Source organism: Nicotiana sylvestris, chromosome 11 (genome assembly GCF_000393655.2).
Source record: "Nicotiana sylvestris chromosome 11, ASM39365v2, whole genome shotgun sequence".
Taxonomy (NCBI): domain Eukaryota; kingdom Viridiplantae; phylum Streptophyta; class Magnoliopsida; order Solanales; family Solanaceae; genus Nicotiana; species Nicotiana sylvestris.
This window is the reverse complement of record NC_091067.1, coordinates 158,178,814-158,189,730: the sequence shown is the minus strand read 5'-3', so window position 1 is coordinate 158,189,730 and position 10,917 is coordinate 158,178,814. Positions and strand designations below refer to the sequence as shown.

Below are 10,917 nucleotides of genomic sequence, written 5' to 3'. Positions count from 1 at the left end.
GGAAAAGTATGTCTTAGAGCGTTGATGACGATACTAAAGCGCCCACTAAGCGAGGCGAAGTGCTCAACATGTTTTGAGTCTCACTTCAGGGCTTAAGCGAGCTTTAAACGCGCCTTTGATAACACATATATAAATCAGATCATAAGAATGAAAACATGAAAAGAAAAATAGGTTTTTTGATGAATTACATTAACAATAAACAAAAAAATAGAACAAATATTAATTTAAAAAACGTTATACTATTAATGCATGTAATAGTTTTTCTGGTGATCCAAAAATGTTCTTCCTCATACAAAATGCAGCATTAAGAAACTCACCCATGGCTATAATTGAAGAACCCTTTAAACCTTCTTTAGTAGTAATAAAAGCATTGTGAATCATCTCTTTCACCATTAAAGCTCTTTTTCTCATCTCCTTTCCTTATGTTTCCTTCATAAAATCTCAATTTTCCTCACTATCTCCTTATGTTTTATATCAGAGCTAATTACTACTCCACTAGCCATTATTCTAACACAAACTTTAAGATCTTCCTCTAACATCTTTGCATTAAAAGACTGCTTTACTCCCATTGGCCATCCAAGAATTGGAACTCCATTTGTAAGAGCTTTCATTACTGAATTCCATCCACAATGACTCAAAAAGCCGCCAATTGATTTATGTGACAAAATCTCCATTTGTGGTGCCCATTGTTGGACTATAAGTCCTTTTTCTATATTTAATTCTTGGTAACCACTCATTTTATTGATTAATATTTGATGAGTTCCTATTTATCCATATGAAATTTACCCCACTAGATTCAAGTGCTCTGCCTAAGTTTTCTGTTTGTGACTCTGTTAATGTACATTGAGAATCAAATGCTACATAAAGAACTGAATTTGGAGATTTGGAGTCAAGATAATTTGCACAAATCTTTGAAATACTTTCTGCTTCTGATGATTTTCCAGCTCTTGCTTTGCTACCAAATGATGAAACAATTGGTCCTATTGTCCATATTGGACAAGGGAATTGCTTTTTATAATAATCCAACCCCATCAAATCCATATCCTCCACTGTATTAAACAACATTCCATCGGTCTCTAGCCATTCTTGAAACATGGTCTGAGGAAATGGCATAGGTTCTGTAAAAAACGTAATTAGTAAATGTAAAAAACACTAACATTTCGTAATTTCTATAGTACAATGTATTTTGTTGCTAAGAATATTAAGAGTTGAACTATTGAGTTTAAACCTTGAATCTACCGTTACCTGTAATGGCTCTAATATCTTCAGTCAATTCTTTAACAAGAAGCTTATAATTTTTGAAACCAGGAAGAAAATATTCATCATCTAATTTTTTTTCCTACACGAGGAAGATTTATCCAAGTTGAATGATAAGCCCCCATACCAAAACATCCATTAGCATTGAATATAACATGAAAAATTCCAAATGTATGAGCAATTTTAGCTGTCCATGAAAAGAACATGTCTGAAATGACACAAAGTGGTGGCCTAGAGCAATTTTCTTCAAGAAAAAGATTGGACATGATTTTAGTGAAGGCTGGTTTGAGAGAGGGAGTGGATTCGAGGAATCGGATGAAGAGCGAAAGTGGCAGATTCTCGGTGGATTCAGTGTTGGGAGGGAGGCCGTGGAATGTGCAATCGTAAGGAATTTCAAGAAGACGAATGAAGGAATGTGGTGGAATAGATGGTCGGCGTTTCATGATATTGAGAGAGGTGGTGATGAAGGTTATGGAATAACCTTTTTCCTGCTCTAGTTTGAGAGCTAATGCTAAAAATGGGATGAAATGGCCTTGTGCCATTAATGGAAACATTACTATGTTTTCTCTTTTTTGTGCCATTGACAAGAGTGTATAGAAGAAACTATAGCAGTGTGTGTGAGAGAGAAAATATAGAGTTTGAGTATAGTTCTTGGACAAAGATATATAGAGGTCATGAAGTAAGTTTTTGAACTTTATCTCTTTTAATTTCTTGAATTATGATCTGCTATCATTATCAAGTCCTTTTTATTCTCAATACAAGACAGATTTTTGGAAACCATGTGAATATATTCTTAACAGACTATCAATTCCAAAATGAAGAATATAGTTTAACATTTTGGGCAGGTATTTGTCTTACTTGATTCTTCTTTAAATAATAACAACTTGATCAAGATAATGTATGGAAATTGACATAGTAGTTGAAATATCTAAACTTGTATTGTTTAAATACAAGGCAAAATACATATTATACCCATCGACCTTGTACTCAAATCCCTCTTACACACTTCTTAAATACGGGAATAGTATTACATACCAAAACTTTTAAAAGTGTGTCAATTACACACCTCTTTTTCCATGTGTCACACGCGTATATTACACATAAAAAGGCGCGTAAAACTAAAAAATTCACGTGAAATTAGGTTTTTTATTTTTTTATTTTCCCCTTTTTTTAACTATTTTCTTTTCAAATTAAAGAAAACAAATATAACCCATGTCTTCTTCCCCAACCCTAAACCCTAGTGTTCCCCCTCCCCCCAAATTTCGTCTTCTTCCCCAACCCCCATCCTAGTTTTATCTACCCCTTATGTTTCGTTTCTCCAATCCCCATGACTAAGAAGAAAAAACAAAGAAGAATATAGGAGCTATTGTACAAATCACCATTATTGACTTTTTGAAAAAATTTAAAAATTTAATTGTGTCTTGTTGATTTTGGTATTCCATGACCTAGAAAATTAGTTTGAATTCGTGATTATTGTTGAGTAAAAATTTGCTTAGGTAATTAATTTTGATAAAATTTAAAAAACGCCATTAACAAGTTTGAAGCTTTGGGTTTGAGCTTGAATTTGAAATTTGTATAAGGATTTGTGATGGATGTTATTAAAACTTGTTAAAAATCATCAAAGAATTGGAACTATAGTTAGGGAAGAAGGTTCTTGCGGTGGAAGGGTTGGTGATAGTATGGTGGCGGAGGAGAAGATGATGGGGTTGGGAAGATGAGAAGGGAGGAGGGGGGAGGGGTTTTTTTTCTGTTTTTTCTTTGGGAAGATGAGAAGAGGAGGTTTTAAGGAGGGGGGGGCAGAGGTTTTTTTTTCAAATTTTTTTCTCTCGATTTGACACGTGTCAAATGCTGATTAGCGCGTGTAAGAGCAATCTTTAAGAAGATGTGGTCAAACACCGAAGTGGTGTGTAATTGACATACCTTTAAAAGTTTTGGTGTGTAATATTATTTCCGTATTTAAGAGGTGTGTAAGAGAGATTTGGGGATAAGGTCGATGAGTAAAGTATATATTTTGCCTAAATACAATACAATCAAGTATTGTATAAAGCTGAATATGCTCCATATAGTTAAGTTTATATGCAACTATTTTTTGGAAGCAGCTGTAGGATAAATTTAAAACAAAGACCTATACATGTTGCAGAAGCATATTCGGCTTTATTTAAAGTCAAAATAGCACGGACTAGCCATTTTTCGGACTGGTAATAAAAAATAGTCTGCATTTGCGAAGTCATTAAAAAATAGCCACTGTTTTGCTGAAACACGGAAAAGTTCCATCATGATATGCGGGATTATGGAGCTCCTGCATATAAACTTCTAGCATATTATGTTGGAACTCTAGGACACAGAAAGTTTCAGCATGATATGCGGGATTATGGAGCTCATGCATATAAACTTCTAGCATATTATGTTGGAAGCTCATATGTAAAAAATTCGAACTCCAACATATTATGCTGGAATATTTTCGGAATTTTAACAGTGTTTTTGTTCAGATTTTATCTTTACATGAAAAGTGGCCAAATTTCAATTACTTTTTGAAATTGTGGCTATTTTGCAGTTACCAGTTATAAATCTGGCTATTTTTGAAATTAACCCTTTTTTTAAGTGTACAATTATTTTGCACCATCATGTTAAATTATCTATGATATTAGGTTACTGTATGTAACAAGCATGATCTGGAAATCTGAAAAAATATTGTATAGTAAATAACCTACGGGGCATTTGCATCTATACCCGCTTTTTAGGTCACGTTTTAACTTGTGTCCGCTTTGCAAAAAAAATTGCAAGCGCACCCACTTTTTCGCGTAACTTTAGCATACGGGACTGAAGTAGCAAAGGCAATCACGCAAAACTTTAACATTCTAGTAGACGGACCTGAAGTAGCAAGTGAGCTGAAGTTTTTGTTTGTAATTGCTGAATGAAGTTTTGTTCTCTATTTGTTGAAGTTTTTGTTTGTAAATTGCTGAACTTAAGCATAGTAGATGAAGTTTTGTTCTCTATTTGCTGAAGTTTTTGATGAAGTTTTGTTCTCTATTTGCTGAAGTTTTTGTTTGTAATTACTGAACTTAAGCATAGTAGCTGAAGTTTTGTTCTCTATTTGCTGAAGTTTTTGTTTGTAATTGCACTAAATAAGCTGAAGTTTTTTTGTCCTGAATTCATTAGTTTTGTCATTAAACTTTTTCAAAAACTTCAGCAGAAGATGCTGAAGTTATTTAGTTCATTTATAAAAACTTCAGCACTAAATAAGCTAAAGTTTTTTTTGTCCGAGATAAGCTTTTTCAAAAACTTCAGCAGAAGATGCTGAAGTTATTTAGTTCATTTGTAAAAACTTCAGCACTATAAACTGAAGTTTTTTTGTCCTGGATTCATTAGTTTTGTCATATAGCTTTTTTAAAAACTTCAGCAGAAGATGCTGAAGTTATTTAGTTTATTTGTAAAAACTTCAGCACTAAAAACTGAAGTTCTTTTGTCCTGGATTCATTAGTTTTGTCATAAAGGTTTTTCAAAAACTTCAGCAGAAGATGTTGAAATTATTTAGTTCATTTGTAAAAACTTCAGCATTATATAAACTGAAATTTTTGAAAAAGCTTTTTAACATACTAGATAAATAATCAGATTGCCAACATTATCTAAATCATAAATTTTGGAAACAATAAATGTGAAAAGAATAGAATTATCATTGTCTACAAACTTACGTACAAGGAAATATTCACAAATTATTCTCTACTAACTTACGTAATTATTTATAATTTATTTTTAAATAATCTAATAAATATATTTATGACAATCATCTCATGAACTGAAGTTTCATAGCAGCACCAACAACAACAGAAGAAAGAAGAAAAACAAGAAGAAAACGAAGGAGGAGAAGGAGAAGGAGAAAGGGGCTAAAGTTGTTTAAAAAGTGGGTAAAAATTAAAACTTTTTTAAAAAATGAGTATACGTTAAATGGGGGCGACCAAATAGGGCGTCCGATATGGTTAATACATGTAAAAATGAGTATATAATTAAAATTATATACCCTTTTTAATATTTCCTTTAATCTTTGTTGTTTTAGTTTTTCTTTTCCCCATTCCCTCTCTTTTTTTGGTTTCCCTTTTTACTTTGGAATACTAACATGCTGCTAGCTCGCACGATACTTCTACTTTGTGCATGTATAGTGTCCTAAATTCTTAATAACATGCATTGAAATTGAGTTGCTCATAGCCTTCATCAGTGACGGAGCCAGAATTTTCATTAAGGAAAATCAAAATATAAAAAAATAACTCACCAAGAAATCAAGGGGTGTCATCATATAGTTTATATACATATTTTAAAAAGCAATTATCGAGCTAAACAATATAATTTTCCCATGAAAAGGTGTCGGTTGACACCTCTTGCGCGCATGCGGCTCCGCCATTGGCCTTCATATTGGTGGAGCCACATTTATTGAATTTCTTTCCGGAATTGTATTGTGTATATAGGTGAAGTATTTTTTTATGTGTTTATATATAATTAAGATGATATTACAAGAGTATTTTTGCATAAAATATGTCATCATACTCTCATAGAAAAGCGTATTGTGGATCCCTAAAGTATTTGGGCCATAGATAAGTATGGGTCGGGAGAAATTAAAAAATAGTCAGATTTACAAGTGGTCATTCAAAAATAGTAACAGTTATTAGCTACGGCTGAAAGTAATTCCAAGCCAATTGATGCTAAATCAACAGGAAAAGTACATAGTGGAAGTCCTAAGATACTGGGGATTGAAGCTGAAATGGGTGGAGATAATTGTAAAACAAGGGCAGACGAGGTGCAAAGAAAAACTGAACTGAACCCTACTAATTCTGGCATACAATCATGGGCTAGTGTGGTTACTGGTAACAAAATGGCTTCGAGGGGTATGAATCTGCAATTTATAGTGCCGATGATTCACGAAGGAGAAAAAATAGTTCAGCTTGATCCAGAAGACATTGAGAATGAGAAGTGGAGCTCAGCTATAGTCCTATATGTTATTGTAGAATCTCCAACAATAGGAGCCATGGAAAGGTTTCTGGTTTCACAGTGAAAATTTGCAATGAAACCACAAATTTACTACCATAATGAAGATTACTTTGTGATTAGATTCCAGAACTTAGAGGAGAGAAATGAGGTATTGTACTCGGGGCCTCACACTATTAACAACCGACCAGTAATAATGAAAGCATGGACTCCGGATTTCAATCTATACGAGGAAGTTTTAAATACTATTCCATTATGGATTAAGTTACCAAACTTGCCTCTTAATTGTTGGACCATGAAGTCTCTTAGAAAGATTGGTAGTGCGCTTGGCAACCGTATATATGTGGATGACTGTACAACTAGCTCTACTAGAATATCATATGCTAGACTACTTGTGGAGATGGATGTTACAAGACCCTTTCCGAAAAGTGTTAAAGTACAAGATCCTAATGGTAAAGCGTTTGAACAAGAGGTTGCATATGAATGAGAACCGGCTTACTATGTTACTTGCCTAAAAATTGGGCATACTTGTGCTCTTGAAAATAACCAAAAACCCCAAATTCCCCCATGAGAAGAAGAAATGATAGATCTAAGCTAGTTTGGAGGAATAAGGAAACAGGAGTAATAATGAATGTTGCACCTGTTAATGTCCAACCAAAGCAAATGAATAAAGAGAAGGTAGGGGAAGATCTTGGTTTGAAACAGGGAGAGGGATGGCAAATGGTTACACGTAAATCAGCTGCTAAACCTATTAAAACAACCACAACTGAAGAGAGAAGCATTGACAAAAGTAATGGCTTTAATTTTCTGACTGAAACAAAGAATCAACTCGCAAGAACTAGTAGTACTAATGGTAGAGCAGAGTACTATAATCAATGTGTTACTGGTTACTATAAAGGAATTGCTGAAGATGAGAGCTGTAGTAATAGAGGTTTTGAGGGGTTGGCAAGTTCTTTATTCATTCCAACATGAATTTAGTTACATGGAACGTGCGAGGGGTGAATAAGGCATACAAGCAGAAGGAGTTGAAAGTAGCTATTAAGAAGAATAAAATGGATCTACTTGCCATCCTAGAACATAGAGTAGCAGCACAAAATGAGACAAAGATAATCCAAAAAATAGTTCCCGGATGGAAATGGATATCGAACTATAGTATGAATAATAAAGGGAGAACTGGTTAGTTTGGGATCCTAGAGTTTTGGAGGTTACATTAATTGAAATGGATGCACAATATATACATGGTCAAGTAAGAATCTTTGAATTGAAGCTTGAATTTGCTTTTACTGCTATATATGGGCTTCACACAATACAAGACACAAGAAGCTTATGGGGTAAACTCCAGATATTGGTAAATTCACAACAGGGACCATGGATTGCCATGGATGATTTCAATGTTGTGCTGAATCAGGAGGACAGATTACATGGGACACAAATTCAAGATTATGAAACAATGGACTTTAGGGAGTTCATGGTGGATAATGGCTTGGTAGAACTGCAAACTATCGGTAGGGATTATACTTGGACAAATAACCATACTTTTAGCAGGATCGACAGAGCTATAGTAAGTGCAGCATGGATGAATAATATGACAACATTGATAGTCTAGATATTAGAGCCACATATTTCTAATCACTCTCCTTTGAGGATCAACTTTGCTGGACAAATCGATAGAGGAGGAAAACCATTTAGGTTTTTCAATTGCATAGCCGAGCATAAATAATTTTTACAATAGTAGAGGAAGGTTGGCATACATATACTGAAGGAAACCACATGAAAAAAGTGTGAAATAAGCTGAAACGGATTAAACAAGGGTTGAAGAAACTCAATTTTGAACAAATTCATGGAGTGGATAGAAGGCTGAAACAAATAAGAAAACAGTTGAATAAAGTTCAGGAGAAGCTGAGACAATATATTTAGGATGATATCTTAATTGAAGAAGAAAAAGTGCTCAAGAAACAATTAGAGAAATGGGGAGTGATTGAAGAAAGCATCTACAGGCAGAAGTCTAGAGTTAAATGGTTAAAGGAAGGTGATTCAAACTCGGTTTATTTATTTACAAATATGAAGAGTAGATATTCCCAAAATTACATTAGAAGTTTGACAAACACTCAAGGAGATATAATTCATTCTGAAGCAGAAATAAAAGACGAAGTCATAGAATTTTACAAAAAGCTATTCGGGACAGCAACTTCTACATTACCTGCTATTAATCCTATTATCATGAAACAAGGTCCTGAACTGAATAGGAAACAATAGAGGGATTTGATCAGGCCAATTACCAGAGATGAAGTCTACCATGCTCTATTGGATATAGATGATATGAAAGCCCCTGGCTGTGATGGATTAAATGCTTTCTTCTTTAAAAAAGCATGAATAATTATAGGGGATGAGGTTACAGAAGTTGTCTTAGATTTCTTCAAGACTGATACTATGTTTAGAGTTGTGAATTGCACTTCAGTAACACTGATTCGAAAGGTAAAAAATCTAGCATCCATAGCCTATTTCATGTTGCACTACAGTATACAAACTCATTTCTAAGATCTTAACAAAGAGGCTACAGACAGTTATAAACGATTTGGTGGACGATTGCCAGTCGGCTTTTGTGCCAGGCAGGATGATCACAGATAATATAATACTTATCCATGAATTGGTTAAGTGTTACGGAAGAAAAGGAATTTCACCAAGATGCACAATAAAATTGGATATGCAAAAGGCGTACGATTTTCTTGAGTGGGTATTTCTAGAACAAATTCTAATTGGTATGGCATTCTCGGATATGTTCGTAAAATGGGTTATAAGCTGTGTCAATACAGTGTCTTATTCTATCCTATTGAATGGAAAACCAACACCACCTTTTGATGCCAGGAGAGGACTAAGACAAGGAGATCCTTTGTCGTCATTTCTCTTTGAATTAGCAATGGAATGCCTAACCAGAAACCTGAAGACCTTAAGGAAAATACCAGATTTCAACTATCACCCCATATGTGACAAAATGCAAATAATGCAGCTTGGGTTTGCCGATGATCTTCTATTGTTTTGCAGGGGTGATAAGGGATCAATAAAATTATTATATGACTGTTTTCTGCAATTTTCCCATGCCTCAGGTTTAACAGTCAACAAGCATAAAAGTTCCATCTTCTTTGGTGGAGTTTCTGATGATGAGAAGAAGGAAATTATGAAAGTCTTGGGAATCCCTAAAGATGAACTACCAGTAAGATATCTAGGAGTGCCCCTCAGTACTAAAAGATTATTAGTTTCACAATGTCAACCTTTAGTAGACAGAATGGTAGGAAGAATCACTTCATGGACTTCAAATTTCTGTCCTATGCGGGAAGGCTACAACTAATAAAAAGTATTCTTTTCTCTATGCAAACATTTTGGTGCCAGATAGTTATCATGCCAAAAAAGATCATACAATAAATTGTAGCGGTGTGTAAAAGATTTCTCTGGACAGGGGGAAACGAGATAACCAGGAAGACATTAGTTTCATGGGACAAAGTCTGCTATCCCAAATCAGTTGGAGGTTTTAATGTGATTGATATCCATATATGGAATAGGGCTGCTATATGCAAACACTTATGGGATTTATGCAAGAAAAAAGAGATTATGGATCAAGTGGGTCCATAACTACTATGTGAAGAGGAATCATTTGTGGGAGATTAAACCTAGAAATGCTTCTTGGATGGTGAGCAAGGTGTTTAAGGCAATGAAGACTGTTGAAGCGGTTGGCTATACATATGAAGATCTGATGGATGTTACTCAGTTCTCAATTAAGAAGTTCTATCACAGGTTAAGAGGTGACTTCCACAAGATTAGCTGGAGAAGACTAGTGTGTAATAATCCTGGATACAACAAATGGACTTTTATCTTGCAACTGGTAGCTCTTGGGAGAATATATACGAAGGACATACTACTTAAGTGGGGTGTAGTAACAAACTTAGAGTGTCCTCTATGCAACACTGAAGATGAATCCATAGAACATCTGTTCTTCAGCTGCAAGTTCTCTGCAGAATTATGGATCAAACTGCTCAACTAGCAAGGCATCAACAGATTACCTATGAGATGGAGTCAAGAAGTTAACTGGGCAATCAATCATGTTAAAGGAAAAATGTCAAAGCTGGTATATTTAGGATGGTGATGGTTGATTGTATCTACTATCTGTGGCAAGAGAGGAACCAAAGGACTTTCTTGGGCAAAGAAAGAAGTGTTGCAGGCCTCTGTAAATTTCTAGTACAAGACATACATGGAAGAGGACAATGGAATAGTAAGATAGCTGGAGTTTTGAGAAATATGAACTATTACCCCTAGGTTTGTTTGGAAACATGTTGTAAAAAGGGATGTGGGGAGGTTAAGGAGCTAGTTGTGCTAAAGTTGGGGCTGTCCAACTTTAGGGGTTTTGATTTGTTTGTACATATTTTTCCCTTGGTAAATAAAATTTGACTAATTACCAAAAAAAAAAAAATAGTAACAGTTTCAAAAGTAATCGAGATTTAGCCACTTGTTATGTAAAGATAAATCTGAACGAAAACACTCTTCAAAATCCGAAAAAATTATCCAGTGTAATATACTGAATTTCCAATATAATATACTGGAACTCCAGTATGTTTATAATATAAATATACTTGAGTTCCAGTATAATATACAGGTCCAGCATAATATACTGAAACTTTTCGTGTGTTAGAG

The 10,917-nt window shown here is 34.5% G+C and overlaps 1 protein-coding gene and 1 pseudogene across 1 annotated transcript; one reads left to right on the top strand and one right to left on the bottom strand.

Annotated features, from left to right (window-relative positions):
• Positions 1-234: 234 nt before the first annotated feature.
• On the bottom strand, positions 235-1,673 carry LOC138881999 (UDP-glycosyltransferase 92A1-like; annotated as a pseudogene).
• Positions 1,674-7,453: 5,780 nt separating this feature from the next.
• On the top strand, positions 7,454-10,314 carry LOC138881901 (uncharacterized). The gene is made up of 7 exons (XM_070162201.1): positions 7,454-7,795; positions 8,152-8,464; positions 8,618-8,709; positions 8,774-9,278; positions 9,339-9,470; positions 9,792-10,111; positions 10,228-10,314. Exons 1-7 carry the CDS (start codon positions 7,454-7,456, stop codon positions 10,312-10,314), a joined length of 1,791 nt encoding a protein of 596 aa, XP_070018302.1.
• The last annotated feature ends 603 nt before the right edge of the window (positions 10,315-10,917 follow it).

What these genes read in the sequence shown, in the direction of transcription:
- LOC138881901 (XM_070162201.1), top strand. Translation starts at nt 7,454, where the DNA reads ATGGATGCACAATATATACATGGTCAAGTAAGAATCTTTGAATTGAAG. An exon ending in GCAGGATCGACAGAGCTATA is followed by an intron (nt 7,796 to 8,151) that starts GTAAGTGCAGCA and finishes CAATATATTTAG; the next exon opens with GATGATATCTTAATTGAAGA. An exon ending in CAGTAACACTGATTCGAAAG is followed by an intron (nt 8,710 to 8,773) that starts GTAAAAAATCTA and finishes CTCATTTCTAAG; the next exon opens with ATCTTAACAAAGAGGCTACA.